At 47.5% G+C, this 16,725-nt stretch overlaps 1 protein-coding gene across 2 annotated transcripts; it reads left to right on the forward strand.

Moving 5' to 3' along the window:
- The first annotated feature begins 2,170 nt into the window (after nt 1-2,170).
- On the forward strand, nt 2,171-14,683 carry BAX (BCL2 associated X, apoptosis regulator). 2 transcript variants are annotated; one of them, XR_014162479.1, is made up of 7 exons: nt 2,171-2,325; nt 5,184-5,232; nt 5,553-5,720; nt 8,144-8,279; nt 8,389-8,493; nt 10,228-14,003; nt 14,041-14,683. XR_014162479.1 is itself a non-coding variant. In XM_081886098.1 (6 exons), the coding sequence occupies exons 1-6, from the start codon at nt 2,247-2,249 to the stop codon at nt 10,327-10,329; spliced, it is 639 nt and encodes a 212-aa protein (XP_081742224.1). In that variant the 5' UTR covers nt 2,171-2,246; the 3' UTR covers nt 10,330-14,683. The 2 variants fall into 2 exon arrangements, 1 of the variants encoding a protein (XP_081742224.1); XM_081886098.1 differs by having other exon boundaries at nt 10,228-14,683.
- Nucleotides 14,684-16,725: the final 2,042 nt, after the last annotated feature.

The following is a 16,725-nucleotide window of genomic DNA, read 5'->3' on the forward strand; positions in this document are numbered from 1 at the left end:
GTATTTGTCCTACGATCTCAACTCTGGAGGTGGGGGAATCAACTATTAAGTCAAGTTGCTCCATTTGTTTCTCAAACGTTTCCTAAATGTTAAAACAACAAAGAGTTGTGTTATTATAGCGTTATTTTTCGACTACAGTTCACTACATCAGGTGCATGGTTATTCTAGTTACAGAAATACAGTATATTTTCATATGGTAAGAGAAATAATGTACAGATTGTAATAATTACATTATTAATGGTAACCTTTCACACACACAAAATATTGATAATAGGCATCCTGGCATTGGTGAGCAAATAAGCACATGTAGATCATAGAATTGTAGAGTTGGATGATGTAGTATAAGAGGGAAAAACACCTTTGCCCCAACAGTACCCCAGCAGTTTCAAGTTGCAGTCTCATTTTTAAGTTCCTTTTTTCAAGGATGGTGGCATTAAGCTCAGTTAAAGAGTGTCCTGTATGGTTTCAAATATCCCTCTAATGCTTTCTGGATAATGCTGTTCCTGGTGTCCTTTTATTATTTCACAAAGAGCCTTTCCTATTATTTTACAGAGAGGGAGACTTCGCCGTTTGTCCTTTGTAGACCGCAGAAGGGTATTGCTGGCAGATGATGGCATAGATCACTTTGGAAGATGAGCAGATGCATCAGCTGCTAATGTTTCAGATGATGCCATTAGATTCCAACTGACCAATACAGTCACCAATACAACCCCTTTTTTAAAATCATAGCCTGTTGTGCTGTAAAGGGCCACTATGCTTACAGCTACCAGTGCTTTTTTTCTGGGGGGGTGCAGGGGTACACATACCCTTAAATATTTTGTTAATTTAAGTTTGGCTTCATTGAGGGGCAGTATTTCAGTAATGAATAGGAAAATGAGAGTACCCCTAAACCATTTTAGAAAAAAAACCACTGGCCATAACTATTTAAATGATAAATACTTGTTTATTATTGCATTGCAGCTATTTTTATTTTGCACTATAAAACTATGGCCTTGTTTCATGCCGTTTGCCCCCAGGCACCAAGACACCTAAGTTCTCCCCTGTCCAAAAGGCCTCACAGGTAAAGCAGCACAGGTGGTCGGAGCATCGTGGTCCAAGCATGGAGCAGGCAAAGTCACTCTTCCCTCACCACGCGACCTTTCACAACGGCCCTATTCCTGCATTTATGTGCCACGTGATGGATTTTGCAGCCAATCACTTCAAGCGTTACACACAAACACACATATCTGCCCTCGTGTGCATTCTGGTTGTGTAAAGGCAACGTAGGAAGTGGTGTGAATAGCAAGACTTCATTTAATTAAAGGGGTTGGGGTTTTTTATTTAAACAAAAAAGTTTGAAGTTCTTTATAAAAAGAAAAAAGAAAAACGGAGGAAATGCATCCATTCAGCGCTTTTTTTTCTGGAGGGACGCAGGGGTAACATACCCCTAATGATTTTGTGAATCTTAAGTTTGGCCTCATTGAGGGGCAGTATTTCAATATGAGTAGGAAAATGTGAGTACCCCTAACCATTTTTAAAAGAAAAAAAGCACTGCTCCATCTAACCCGGATTAGAGGGCCTTATGCCCCTATAAATGTTAGCCATAAGTGCTGCAGGTCCCCGGAATCTCAACCTGTGGGTCCCCGGATGTTGTTGGACTACAGCTCCCATCATCCCTGGGCTCCGGCCTTGCTAGCTAGGGGTGATGGGAGTTGTAGTTCAACAACATGTGGGGACCCACAGGTTGAGAAAGGCTGGAAGCCTATTTCCTCAATAAAGGCAAACAGGTCTCCCATTTTCAGCATCAGCGGAGAAGACCTCCACGAAACAAAATCCAGAGGTAGAAAGACCATGAGCCGCCCTGGCTCCGCCGCTGCCTTCTTTCTTACGGACACCGCTGCCGCCAAAACCTCCACCCATCTCTAGGGCTCGGGGAGGTCTTTCTTTGGAGGGGAAAGGAAAGGCCCCCCCTGGAACCGGAAGCTCGCCCTGCATGTATCCCTCTACAGCTATATCTAACTCTTTGCGCTTCTTGCTTACCCCTCACCCCCACCCCACGTCCTTCCACCCCGGAAACTGCGCTCCGGCCCCTTCCGCCTCTCTGCTACCTTGCCTCCCGTCACGTGGCCGGCGACGGGCCTCTCCCGCCCTCGGCGCTCGCTGCTCTAGATATCCGCCCCTCCTATATATACCATGTCACGTGATTTTCTGCAGGGAGGCTGCCGGCCGCGGGTTGGGCAGAGCCGGGTGGCTGTGGAGGAGGAGAGATGGCGGCGGCGGGCCCTGGGAAAGAGGAGCAGCAGCCGCCGGAGCCCCCACCGCGGAGAGGGGGTGAACCTGCCCGAGGTATGGGGAGGAGGGTGTTATGGGGAGAGGCAAAGCACTGCAAATTGGGGGCGGGGGGGAGAGCCTCCTCTTTAGTGGGAGAGCATGAGAATCTGGGTGGATCACAGAGAGAGAGAGAATCCACCCAGCGCCCATCCCTCTGTATGTCTGTTCAGATTAAAACCCCGCAGAGTTAAATGAGGGTTTTGCTCATTTATGCACTGACCATGGGGTATGTGGGTCCGGGGTGTGTGTGTGTGTGTTTTAGCATCCCGCTTCCGGTAGTGGTCCACCCATTGAGTGAAGTCCGTGGGCATGCCAGGGCATGCAGCTGTACTCCATTTATTTATATAATTATTTTGGGGGCGATTTTATTTAATATTTGCTTATTTATTTTAAATCTGCCCTTTCGCCAAGAAGCAGGTTTCTCTTCCTACCCCCACCCCGCGCTCCAGCCTAACGGTGGGCAAACTGGTTGTTACTGGGAAGCCCAAAAGTTAGGGTCTGAAGACAAGGGGATCTGATCTTCTGTATTGTCTCCCACCAACCCACCCCCGCCCCTGCGGCTGGTATTTCACCTAGCTATCGCAGTTGTAGGCAGATCTGTCCTCTGTGAGAGTTTACCTAACTCCTTGTGTTATCCCTGATAAACTAGTCATTCATGTCAAGTTGGTGGTCCTTGTCTCCAGCCAAGTGCCCCTGGTCAAACAAAGTGAGGCATTTACCACCATGGGTTTGCCTGACACCATTTTTTTAGCCTTTCACCCAGGCCTTTCAAACAGCTAGTGTCTGGTCCTCTTCATTTTAAAACCTATGTTCTTATTGTTTTGTGTTGCCTTTTAATCGTTTTGTTTGTTTTCTGGGGTGCCTGGACAACTTAGCATTATGGGGCTTTTGTGTAAATTTATATAATGAAAGGCAAGTAGATGCCTCCTTGAACTTTACCGCCTAAATTTAGATCCATGTGGGGGTGGCTGAGGCAAGCAGTGAATGTGAGCAAAATGCTCTCGCACATAACAGGCTTTGTTTTGTTCAGGGATGCACATTGAACATTGTGTCAGACTTAACCGTTATGGAGGAGTAGCGGAATTGTTCAGTGTAGCAAAGGAGGTTTCTTATATTTGAGTCAAACAACTCTTTGCTCTGTGTGAGCTGGGTTAGTTAGAGCGTGGTGCTGATAATGTCAAGGTTGCAGGTTCCGTCCCCTTATGGGACCGCTGCATATTCCTGCATTGCAGGGGGTTGGACTAGATGATCCTTGGGGTTCCCTCCCAACTCTACAATTCTATGATTCTCTGCAGGCAGATGAGTGGATAAATTGTCTGGTCTCAGGCAGGGAGTTTGCCTAAGATACCTTATGGGGAGCTGTGGTGGGATAGTGAAGGAAGTGTGGAATGATTATCTGTGTAAATGTGCTGTAGAATACAAACAAAGCATTTAGGAAAGGGACTGAGAAGCTCCGATTTCCGCATCCTAATCTTGTACATAAAGTGGTGGCTCAAGAGGTGGCTTCAAATCCCATTTCAGCTAATGACTACAGGCCAGTCTATACAATATACTTGCCATGTAGACCCAGGTTTTAAAAATCAGCCTGCAGTTGCTCTTTGCTTTTTCCAAATCACTCTGGAAGGTTGCTGCAAGCCAGCTTCCTGTGATGGGTGTAACGTGTAGACCTCTTCTCAGCCTTGGGCCCAACGCTTTTGTCTCAAGCTTTAAATGAGAAACAAAAACTGTCACCTGAGTCAGCCACTGTAAAGATGAACGACAGAGCAGTAAAAAACAAGAAGCGCCACGCAAATGATTAGTCATAACAATAAAAAAACACATTTATGAGAAACGGGAGTCTGCTCAGGGAAACGAAAGGCAAATGGGTTTGTTTACCTGGGGCAGTAGAGGAGGAAAGTCTTGTGAGCTTCAGTGAGTCTCCTGCTGCCATCTCCAGGAGAGGTGGGGAGTGGTCCCAGTGTGTAAGAGCAGGTGGGATCTGGGGCTCTTGTTTTCTCTAGTAGGATAGAGAGTCTTCTGTGTCAGAGCATCATAGTAGGGAGAGAGAAAACTTTTTCTCCTCGTATTATGGCATGGGGGCCAGGGAGTTGTCCCGTTAAACTGAAAAGTAAAAAAATGCTTTGGAAAAAAGAACGTTCAGACTAAAAGTGCAGCTTCACACAGTGCATGATTAACTTATACCTTTCACTGCCGTAAGATGTGATGATGTCCGCTGTGGCTTTAAAGCGCAAGAAAGCAAATTCACGGATGATACATAGCTGTTCATTATGATGGGACCTATGTGCCCAGAGGCAATATGTTGCTGAGTACTAGTTGCTGGGATGTTACACTCAAGGAATGAACCCACCCAGAGGACCATGTGATAATCTTCTGAGGTCCTTCTTCCTGTGATTCCTGAGAGCTCCAGAGGGTGGCCTTTTCTATGGTGGCTCCCCATTGGTGGAATGCTCTCCCCAGGGAGGCTTGCCTGGCACCTTTATTACATATCTTTAGGTACCGGACGAAAATGTTTCTTTTCAACCAGAAGTTTGACTGATTAACATTCTATGGCTTTTAAAATGTGTTTGTGGGAAGGGATGTTATTGTTCTGTCTTTGTTTCTGTTTTATTATGTATTTTATACTTTGCTGTTGCGAACTGCCCTGGGAACTTGAGGTGTAGGGTGGTGTACAGATTTAATAAAGAAGGGTAATAAAGGAAGGCTCTTGCTCCTGTGCCCTGTTTGTGCGCTTTGAGGGAGCATCTGATTGGCTGCTGTGGGAAGCGGAAATGGGGTTCAGATTGGTGTTGTTAAAGGGTACTGCCCTTCTATATCTAGGGACCATCTCTCCTCTGCCTTGCTTATTTTCACGTCATGCTTCTAATTCTTTCCAGGCTCCAGATCAGATCAGATTCTTCAGACAGGAACTGTTCTTCTCAAGGGGTGAGTGCTCAGAACGGAAACATATCTGCAGGAAATGTCTGGAAGCTCACTTGTACTGCAGTGGTGGGGGACCAGTGCCCCATCCCGGTGTTCTCATGCTGCCAGCATTTATCAGCCCATTAGCACGTTTGGGGATTGTGGAAGTCATAATCTCAACAACATCTGAAGAGGTTCCCTTACTATAGCAGAGCTTTCTAGGGAAAGAGGACATAAAGCCTTGACTTTTGTGCTTGGGGCTTCCTCTGGTGAGCAGTGGGATTGGGGTTAGCTCTCTCTGGCTGAAGACTTCCCTATCATCTCTCTCTTGCATCCTGTGGCAGCTTTATCAGGGACCGAGTGCAGTGCTGTGGAGACTCGGGACGTATTGATGCGACAATGGCAGAGCTCGGGGTCTCCGAGTCTGAGGCTTGTGACCCGAAAACCAAGCAGCTGAGCGATTGCCTGCGCCGAATTGGAGACGAGCTGGATGGGAACATGGAGCTGCAGAGGTGCGTTTTACTATCACGTGGGGGCAAGAAACCAGTGTAATAGGCCCTTCTTCCTGGTATTGTTTATCGGCAAATGGGAGTAGAACCAGCGGAAGCACAATTGCCTTTCTGTCCTCTTACCAATTCTGTGCCTCTTTATTGATAGCAAGGGGAAATGCCCATCCCTGTGCTGTGTATGCAGAAGAGGAACTTGCTTTTTCCTAGTTTAACTTGTTAACTATCCTTCACATAAGCTCCTGGAAAGATGCAAGATTAAAACAGCACAGGTAGGATTAAAAAACAACACAAAGCAACAAGAGCACTAAGACAACAACATCAGTAAAAAGTTAGTTGAATCACAAAAAATAAACATTTGCCTGGGGCAGCAAAGAGATTAAAGCATGCACTCAGTGAGCATCTCTGGAGAGGACATACCTCATACAAGGTACCTGCTGCAGCCACCTTGACTACCTTGTCTAACCTTGTACAGTTATTATTATACCACTTTAAGCAAGCATGGCTTCCCCCAAAGGGCCCTAGGAAGTATAGTTTGTTAAGGGAGCTGAGAGTTATTAGGAGACCTCGTTCCCCTGACAGACCTAAAATCCCCATACAGTGGTACCTCTGGTTACAAACTTAATTCGTTCAGGAGGTCCGTTCTTAACCTGAAATCATCCTTAACCAGAGGTACCACTTTAGCTAATGGGGCCTCCTGCTGCTGCCACACCTCCAGCACACAATTTCTGTTCTTACCCTGGGGCAAAGTTCTTAACCCGAGGTACTACTTCCGGGTTAGCGGAGTCTGTAACCCGAAGTGTTTGTAACCCAAGGTACCACTGTATTTCTCTGGGAAGAGGGATTGATTGCTAAACCTTCTGGAAGTTGTAGCTCTCTGTGGGGATGCTGTTTAGGTTTTGCACCGAATGCAAACCTCGCCACCGGGGTTTGGTTCACTCCGGGGATTCTGAATGGATTTGGACGTCTGCCTAAAATACCACTCCTCCTTATTCAGAGAAGGTTCCCCATTTCCTCTTCTAGCACGACTTGTACTTGGCCGCATTTAAATCTGATCCCGAGTGCAAGCTGTGCTGCTTCAGCCAAGAGTCAAACACACCTAACGTTATATGAGGTCCGGTGCTAGACAGGTTAGATGGCCCCACCCACCTGTCAAATGTGGCCCACAGAAGCCACAATGAATCTGGCTTGCCAGCTGGAAGTGATTCCCCAGCTCGATATGGAGAGATGAAATGCAGTTCTATTCCAAGAACCTCTTGCTGTGTATGTTCGCATGCTTTGAGCACAGAGAGAGAGCACACCTGCAAGATCCTCTCCAGGTGACGCAGTGTCAAAAGTGGGGTAGAAGGCAGGTTTTGCTGTGATTCCAGCTAGGCTGGGCTAATTCTCCTCACCAAGTGGTTATTGAGACACTGGCTTGTTTTTCATCTTTGACACCTCCTCCCTCTTCCCCTGTCCTTCTGCATCACCCATTCCTGGCTTCTGCTTCTTGGTGGCCCTAGTGTGGTGTGGTGGAGTCTCCTTCTTTGGAGGTCTTTAAGCAGAGGCTTGACAACCATATGTCAGGAGTGCTCTGATGGTGTTTCCTGCTTGGCAGGGGGTTGGACTCGATGGCCCTTGTGGTCTCTTCCAACTCTATGATTCTAAGAGTCTAGTGTGTGATGAAATATTTGAGGCTGGCCTAGAGAGAGAACTTACTGCATCACTGCATGGGGCTTGTGAGGACAGACAAGACCAAGTAAAACAGAAGTGTTTCCACTCCTTTTTCATGGACATCAAACACTCCTGCAGCGGGAGACAGGATGCTGATTAGAATGTGCTTCTGCCCCTTAGGGGAACTTTGTGGGTGGCTTTTGTTTCACATTCCACCTGTAAATAAATGTGTTAGGTGTGGGGTTTTTTTGCCCGCTTGCTTCCCATAACATAGGCTAGGCATCTGGGTATGGTTGCTTTTCTTTTCTGGCATCCTCAAATTTTGCAGGGGCTCTTTTCAGAGTGCACATTTACACCCGGCTTCTAATATGCTCTAATTGGGATTTCATGCAAAGGAAGCCGGGTACCCACTGTGGGCCATCTTGCTTTGGAGTAGAGATGGGGAAACAGGTTGACTTTCTGATGTCACTGAACCTACAACTCCTCGACTGCTGCCGATCCGGATGAGGTTGAAGTCTAGAGGGCAGAATTTGGCTGGGTGACTTTCTGATCTCTTCTCTGTGGTTGACTCTCTGCCTTGTCAGATGCATGTGTGCTGAACTTATTAAATGGCATTAGCTTTTTACAGAAGCCTCAGGTCTCTCTTTTTTCTGAGTCTGCACTGAGCCCAAGTGCTTTGTGGTTTGTGTGGGAGGAAACCTCAGTGTTGCCAGCGTCTTCTCTGCTGCTGGAAGCATGCCTAACCTGAGCTACTCCTTATCCTGTGTCCCCTGCAGAATGATAGAGCAAGTTCAGATGTATCCTCCCAAGGAAGTTTTTTTCCGAGTGGCTGCAGAGATGTTCTCGGACGGAACCTTCAACTGGGGCCGTGTGGTGGCTCTTTTTTACTTCGCTTGCAAGCTGGTCCTCAAGGTGGGTGTGTCATACTCCCAGCCCCACTCCAGCTGGTCTGGCCTCTCCTTTACTGCATCTAATAACGGGCTGCTCTTCCCTCTTTTCCCCTTTCCTCACCCTTGGGCAGGCAATTTGCACTAAATTACCAGAGCTCATAAGGACGATCATCAGCTGGACCATGGAATACATCCAGAATCATGTCCTGTCCTGGATTCAAGCCCAGGGAGGATGGGTGAGTATACAGTGATGCTTTTGGGCGTAGAAAATCTTAGGCTAGGAGTGGGCAGACTTCAGGCTTTTGGAATCTGCTTGGGTTTTGGGTTGTTGTTTTTTTATGAGAACCATACCAGCCAGAATCAGGTGGGAAACACTTGGAATGAAGGAACAGAGTGTCTCTGTGTACATGAAGCTCAGCACAGGCATTGTGTTTTCAGTCCAAAAGTGAACACACAAATCCTTTAACAAGTAAATCCACTCCTGGTTTTCCACAGTGCTTTCTCATTTACAGCAGCCTAATTTTGTAGAGTGATGATGATGATGATTGCACCTTAAAAGTGAACAGTGAGGAAGCCTTGCAAGGCTGTTGGATAGTCAGCATGATTTGAGTAGCCCGCTTAGTGAGTATGGGTGTCAAGTAACAACTTCAGCTGCCTTTCTCGCTGATTAGTTTATCATACCTTAAAAAGCTTACATATTATGAAAATCTGAATATACGTTGCCTCTTGTTGATGTCTTTTGGGTGATAGGAACCAAGCAATTCCTGTGCCTAGATTTTACCTTCTGCAGCCCTTCCCCCCACCCCAGTCAATACTCCCCCCCCCCTTTTGACTGATCTCTGTTCCTCCAGGTTAGCTGGAAAGAAGAGTACCTGGTTGGGCCAGTGAGGGTGGTGTTGAAGGAGCAGAGGCTGCAGGGCAGTAACTTGTGATTGGAGAGAAGGTTTAACACAGTCTGCTGGCATCCCCCCCCTTTTTGCTCTTTAAAACTGTACCCCTCTTCTGCCCCTTTCTGCATGTGATTGGAGCAGGTCCCAATACCAACACAGGGCTTTTCTCCCATCATGGAGCATTGCAGTATAATCATCATCATCTATTATTTATACCCCACCCATCTGGCTGAGTTTCCCCAGTCACTCTGGGTGGCTTCCAATCAAGTGCTAAAAACAATACAGCATTAAATATTAAAAACTTCCCTAAGCAGGGCTGCCTTCAGATAAGATAGCTACTTATTTCCTTCACATCTAAAGGGAGGGCGTTCCACAGGGTGGGAGCCACTACCGAGAAGGCCCTCTGTTTGGTTCCCTGTAACCTCACTTCTCGCAATGAGGGAACCGCCAGAAGGCCCTCAGCACTGGATCTCAGTGTCCAGGCTGAATGATGGGGGTGGAGACGCTCCTTCAGGTATACTGGGCTGAGGCTGTTTAGGGCTTTAAAGGTCAGCACCAACACTTTGAAGTGTGCTCAGAAACGTACTGGGAGCCAATGCAGATCTCTCAGGACCAGTGTTATGTGGTCCTGGCGGCCACTCCCAGTCACCAGTCTAGCTGCCACATTCTGGATTAATTGCAGTTTCCAGGTCACCTTCAAAGGTAGCCCCATGTAGATCACATTGCAGTAGTCCAAGTGTGAGATAACTACAGCATACACCACTGGCGAGACAGTCCGCAGGCAGGTAGGGTCTCAGCCTGCGTACCAGGTGGAGCTGGTAGACAGCTGCCCTGGACACAGAATTAACCTGTGCCTCCATGGACAGCTGTTCAAGAACTTAAGAGTGTCCTGCTGGATCAGTCACTGGTCCAGCATCCTGTTCTCGCAGCAGCCAGATACCTTTGGGAAGCATGAAAGCAAGACCTGAGCGCAAGAGCCCTCGCCCCTCCTGCGGTTGCCAATAGTGGGACTTTACTGCCTCTGACATGTCTCTGCATGCTTTTTCTCACTACTGCCATCCTTTTTTCTTTCCCTTCCAGGAAGGCCTCCTGTCCTACTTTGGCACCCCCACTTGGCAGACCATCGCTGTATTTGCTGCAGGTGTCTTGACTGCCTCGCTGACCTTCTGGAAAATGTCTTAATCCTCAGCCCCCCCACCAAAGGGGGGCCTTTTCATTGTGATGACAAAGCGGGGGAGTCACTTTCCCCTCTTTTTTTCTAATCAAAGAATGAAAATTGGCTAGGATTTTCCCCCTCCTGTTATGGGCAGGGGAGCTTTTAAAACAAATGCTCTCATTATCTTGGTGCCTTTTTTTTCTTTTTAAGTGCACACCCTTCTTTCACCCAAGGAATGTGTACTATTTGGCTTTGTTTTTTGCCTATCTGTGCCTCTTAGGGTCAGAGGACATGGAGTGTGTCTGGGCTGTGGACTATGAAATGAAGGATCTGAGTGGCTGTTCTTGCCTGCTGGAGGGTCTGTCGACGCTGCTGAATTCCTGTTCAGTTTTCGAAGAAGAGGATGACTCTCTCAGGTGGCATCTCTCAAACTGAAGTGAGACCACTCTCTAGAAATGCAGATTGAGAAATCCTCAAGAGGAGAGAATCGAATTGTTTCCCTACAGAACTTGAGAAATTGTCTGAGCAGATGATAGCGGTTTGGATTTCAGGATTTCAAGGCAACTTCCTGACCCGACTTAAGAATCAGCACTGCCCAGGAAGTGAATTTAGGTAGAGACTCTGCAGCAACCGATTTGTGTGTTGGGTCTTCGTTTTTCTGTTTGCCTGTCCTTGTTTTGAGGAAATTTCCATACCTGTTAAAACAGTAGGAATTCCAGAGCCTTGTTTCATTCTACCAGATCCATCTGTTTTTCTAGAGAAAAACTCTAGGTGGTGCTAAAGAGAAGCACTCATGCATATGCCCCAAGACAAGAAAGCAAGAGAAGTGCTTTTAGAAAGCAGTTGTTCTCCAAGTGGAACAGAAGACATTGCAAGAAGGAAATTCACCTGTCCCACGGAAAAAGCTTTCAGAGGCTGGAGAGAGCCTTGGGGGCTTAGAAAGCAGAAGAAGTGAGGAGGGTTTGGAGGTTGGGTTTCTGCCTATCCCACAGAGTTTTCTCATCTCACTGCTCATCTCTTCTCCGTTCTGTATTTTAATGGATTAATTGTCCTCCAGGGGTTTATTAGGCAAAAAGAAAAGAAGAAGAAAAGCACCAAACTGTTCTGGCAAACCTTCCTACACCATGTGCCAGTGTGGAATATCTTAATCCTACCTGTGATGGGGGCATTTGGCTCAGTGCGGCTTCTCCTCTTTCTCTCCTTTCCCCCACATGCACAATGATAGGGTATTGTGACTGCATATCAGCACATAACACCCCAAAACCTGTGCTATCATGCTGGCAGCGCACCTTGAAACACGTGGCTTTTACTTTCTTGCCAACAGGTGCTTGGAAACTTAACTACTTACTGTAGGGGGCAGAGCTTTTGTCCTTGCCTAGCAGTCTTGGGTGTCTGCCTCTTTGTTCCCCTTTCCTCCAGTTGATCAGTTGCTCATCGTAATGGGTCCTCAAAAATACTTATTACCAGTCAACAACTTCCCTGATGTTTCGGAGAAAGTTGTTCATGGCAGATGGAGACAGAGAGGTGCGGGACTGTCTGGCACAAGGGGGTGAAGGGTGGCAGAGAGCTATGCTGCTGGAACTGCTGAGGTATGTAGTGGGTGCTTTGGGGGCCTGCTTTGCCCCGTAACTGGCAAAATCCACTTCCTGTAGTCGTCTTCTTAGTTAGGCAACCTTTCAGTCACCTGGGTGCCAGGAGAGAGCTGGGTGCATGTGCCCATTTGAGGAAGCACAGGGGCTCAAAATAAGGCACAAGTGAATGGCTGGAGCAGTTTGGCCTTCTCAACTGCTTAACTTTGCTGAGGAACCGGATAATACCGCTTGAGACCGTCAAATCTGGCAAAGAAGCTTCTGTCCCCGATTCCAGCAGCAGATGCTTCTCAGAGGCCATCTTGGGAAGGGGAGGGTGATGGCATACGGCAGAGAAGGGTCCAACAGAGAACGGCATTTGGGTATCTGAATTTCTGCCTTCCAGATGTTCTGAGCTACCGCTCCCATCCCCCTCAGCCAACAGGGTGTGCTGGTGAGGCACAAGGGAAGGCTAGGTGATTCCATAAGCAGAAGCAAAAGGCTCGTGTGGTTGCCAAGGCCTGTGCAGTGTTGGTGGCAAGCCTGTAACCCTCCAGGTGTTGTTGGCTGCAGTTCCCATCATCCTCCGCCATTGGCCAAGACTGGCTGGGGCTGATGACAGGAATGCAACAACATCTGCAAGGTCACTCGTTCCCCGCAACTCGCACAGTGCCTCTTGCAGAAAGTGATGATGCAGCCTATACATCCCACCCCCAGCTGTACACATAGTTGACAGCACATACAATCGGGGCAGGATATGACACCTAGAAGCCCCCAATAATCTTCCTTTACAGCCATTGGGCAAATCGGTTCAGCCCTATGTTGCGTCGTGAAGCTGATGGGGAAACAAGGAGGGGGAAGTTGAAGATTTGGAGCATGAGATATCCCATAGTGGTGTGGGAGAGGCGGGTCAGGGAGAACCAAATGTACTTGAATAATTATATTGGGAGGGGGGATTTTGTTACCTCAGGGGTTGGGTTTGCGGGAGTGTAACGTCATTAAGGGGGGGGCTTGAGTTTTTCCCCATTGGGGTGGGGTGGGGGGGCAGACAGGAAAATGCATATTGCTGTTGGGATTGGGATGATGGGCATCTGAAGTCTTATATTTGGAGTCTTTGATGTCATGACTTTGATTGGGATTGTAGAGTCTGGAAGTGGAAATGAATTGAACTGGGAGGTTGGGGAGGGGAGGATTCTGAAATAATGGGTTTTCAGTGCTTTGATAATCTCAATATGTGGGGTGTTTTTTCTGTTTGTTTCTCTTCTAAGGGCTTCTGGGGTATTAAGGAAGCGTGGTTAATGGTGCAAGAAAACGTTGGAGGGTTTAACTCTTGGGTTTAAACATCACCACCTGAGGGGCAGTTCATGTCTGGATAGGTTTTGTGTCAGCTACTCTGCAGCCTTGATTGTTAATTGTGGGTTGCATTACAAATATGCCAAGACCTGTATGTGTGTGTGTGACCCTGGGTTTGCCCCCTTCTTGGGTATGTGTCTTGCCCTGTATTTCTGTTCCCAAAGCCCCACCCAGCATCATTCTTTATTTTCTTCTTCTTTTTGTGACTAATCTCTTTTTCTACCAGCATCTTCAGCTGTTCACTTGATGCCCAGTGGACTTGCTGCTCATCTATTTGGGCAAGTGCCAAAGGGGCTGTGGCAAACAACTGCTGAGAGGTTCTCTGGGTGTCCACATTTGCCAGCTAATCTCATGGTGGTGGAGGAGTTGAACACACAAATGGTCCTGCTGAATGGGCTGTCTCCAGTATGGAGGCAGGCACTCGTGCCAAGGGACCAGGCCCACACTATACATTTCAAGCTCTCTTAAATCATGTTAGAACAGCCATGGCTTCCTCCAGAGAATCCTGGGAGCTGTAGTTTGTTAAGAGTGCTGAGAGTTAAAGAGTTGCTAGGAAACCTATTTCCCTCCCAGAGTGATTTAACAATATTTCTTCCCAGGGAACTCTGGGAATTGCAGCTCTGTGAGGGGGAAAACACATCTCCAAACAGCTCTCGGTGCTTTTAACTAGCTACAGTTCCTAGGATTTTTTAGTGGAAGCCATGTGTGTTAAAAGTGGCATAGCATTTCTTTAAGTGTATGTTGCAAATGTGGCGTAAATCAGTCTCTCCTGCTGAGCGGTGACCTGCTTCTGAAATGGAGGTGAGCTGTTGGCAGAGGTCCTTAAAGCGACCAGGCCAGCAAACAGCAGTGGTTCAGCCTTCTCCTACTCCACCCTCCCACAAAATCTGCTTCAGGCCGACCTGAGGCCTTCAGCAATGGCTGCTTTTGTTTCAGGAGGGATTGAGGGGGGTAAAGTGATAATGTCGTTGAGACAGGCGAGACACAAGTCCCTTAGCGAGGCCTCAGAATTTGTCAGTAGGTTTGCCCCCTCTGTGTCTCTGCAGAGTGCCATGTTATTTCATTGGGGAAAAACATTTAACAGTGCGTATTTCTGTGTTTTGGCATGCACTGCAAGAGATCCACAACCCTGGAGCATAGCAGAGGGTAATAGGCCCCAATGGAGGGTACAGCCAACAGCAATCTCATCTGGCTGCCATGAAGCCAGCCTTGTACTGTAACTTGAAGGGTGGCGGCAGCTGTCTTAACAGTTGAAGTTGATTCACATGTCTCTTTCTATGCAATTGACCCCTTACCGACGCAATAGTTTCTGTACTTTTTTAAAATAAATCAAATTACCCATTTTATAATTTTTTTTAAGGAAAAAAAAGTTTGATACATCTTTTCTGATCTGTTAACTGTGAAGCTACAGTTTTTTGTTGGTGTGTGGCAATGAATTAAAAGATTTTTTAAAATTAAATTGCAAGTCTTGGGAGTTATTCATAAAGGGGGGAAAGGGTCTGACAAGCAACCTGTATGAGTACAGCCTGCTGACTGACTGATATAAGATGGACCACCAAGGTCCCTGCTGATTTTGGGGATTTTTGCAAAAGGCTGCTGGGCCTTGATCCGATCTAGCAAACCCTTGCATGTGTTCTTACACAAAGAATGCATAATACTCGGTTTCACTTAACCCAGATTAGTTATGCTTTATCTGTGTTAGATCCTGAGTGTGCGTGCTTGGTTGGTAAATGGAAAACCCAAGTTTGGTTTGAGGACTACAGCGATATTACCATATTGGCCCGAATATAAGCCGCACCTGAATATAAACCACACCTGTAAAATTAAAGGGGAAAGAAAAAAAGACAATACCTGAGGAGGAGCGGGGGCCAAGGAGGCAGCGCCTTCCAGAGGGTCAGCACCACCATGGCTCCCCAAAGGGATGAGAGAGGAGGCGGCTGGTGGGACTCACGCCCCTTGGCAGGCTAAAACCAGGCAGCACTTCGGGATGGTGCTAGTCCCAGCACACCGGCTACATCTCCTGTTACTCCTCCTAAAATACCTTCTTGCTCTTTCACCCACCTCCTCCCTTCCTCGCCGCCTTCTGGCTCCCTCTCAGGGACCCCCTCACCACGCTGCCATCTTGGGAGCCGGCCCAGCCGAAACCAGGCAGCATCCGGGGACAAGCCCGTTCCAAGCCCATTTTTGTAAGGTCACGAATATAAGCTGCACTTTTAACTTTTCACAATCAGAATTGGGGGGTGGGGAGGGAGTACGGCTTATATTTGAGCCAATATGATACAGTACAATATGGTACCTCAGGTTAAGAACTTAATTTGCTCTGGAGGTCCGTTCTTAACCTGAAACTGTTCTTAACCTGAGGTACCACTTTAGCTAATGGGGCCTCCCTCTGCCACAGCGCAATTTCTGTTCTCATCCTGAAGCAAAGTTCTTAACCCGAGGTACTATTTCTGGGTTAGCGGAGTCTGTAACCTGAAGCCACTGTATTACCACTGTATTAAGCAATGGACCATGCAAGAATGCAGCCTGACCACTAGGGGTCTCCCTACTTCCCTCTCAGCAGGTGGCCGCTAGGGAAAGGACACTTTCCATGATAGCACCCAGATTCATTCATTTTTCTCTCTTTTCTCACTCTCCAGTTGTCAAGCAAATCCTCTCCAGGTATTTTATTCTGACCTGCCCTTTTCTGCTTATAGGGTTATATATAGCTACTGGCTTTGCTGCATTTACCTCTATCGCTTTATTGTTTCAATGTTGTGTTTTGATTTTAAACCATATTGAGGCTGTTAGTGGCAAAAGGGGACAGAGACACAAATCCTAAGCTCTGCTAATTCAGGGACGGGGTAACTCTTTGCCCCAACAGCCTCAGTTCCTTGTTCGCAGCCTACTTGGGTGGGGGTCCAGTACTGGGTGGAGCAACAGATGCTACTCTTATTGCTTTAAGGAAGGCAGCAGCCCAGTGCATGCAAAAATCAGAGACTTCTATATGTATCCCTTTCCAGAGGCATGTTGCAGTTCAAGGACACTTTCCACCCAGGCAAAGTAGGATGCGAAGGGGAGCAGGCATGGCCCGGGGAGAGTACCAAGGGCCGGACATAAAGTCCGGGAGGGCCACATTTGGACCCTGGGCCTGAGGTTTCCCCCACCTCAGTCTTGGGCCCCTCACTAAGCTTGTTGACTCCACACTCCTTTCAACATGACAGAACGCGTAGCAGGTCACAACCCACTGAAACTCCTGGCTGAGGTGTCTGAGCACCTGTTTGCTAAGGGGATCAACAGGGGCTGGATCCTTGTTGTCTTCTACTCTGTGTACAGAGTCATCGCCCAGGGAGGCAAAGGAAGGATCTTCAAAGCAGGGGTGTCTGCAGTGCCATCCCTGAAGAGGCTGGGGGTGGGTGCTTAAAAGTCATCCGGATTATCAGGTGGCTTTTGCAACACAGGTGTGCCTTCTCATTCCAGTAACCTAACAATTTCTAGAGGCAAATTAACAACGCGGAGGAC

The sequence above is a fragment of the Podarcis melisellensis genome (assembly GCF_964234715.1).
Source record: "Podarcis melisellensis genome assembly, chromosome: 13".
NCBI classification, from domain to species: Eukaryota; Metazoa; Chordata; class Lepidosauria; order Squamata; family Lacertidae; genus Podarcis; species Podarcis melisellensis.

Bases quoted from the DNA above. Each gene is read 5' to 3' on its own strand.
- BAX (XM_081886098.1), top strand. From the start codon at position 2,247: ATGGCGGCGGCGGGCCCTGGGAAAGAGGAGCAGCAGCCGCCGGAGCCC. The intron at 8,280-8,388 runs GTGGGTGTGTCA...ACCCTTGGGCAG, and splicing joins CTTGCAAGCTGGTCCTCAAG to GCAATTTGCACTAAATTACC. The intron at 8,494-10,227 runs GTGAGTATACAG...TTTCCCTTCCAG, and splicing joins TTCAAGCCCAGGGAGGATGG to GAAGGCCTCCTGTCCTACTT.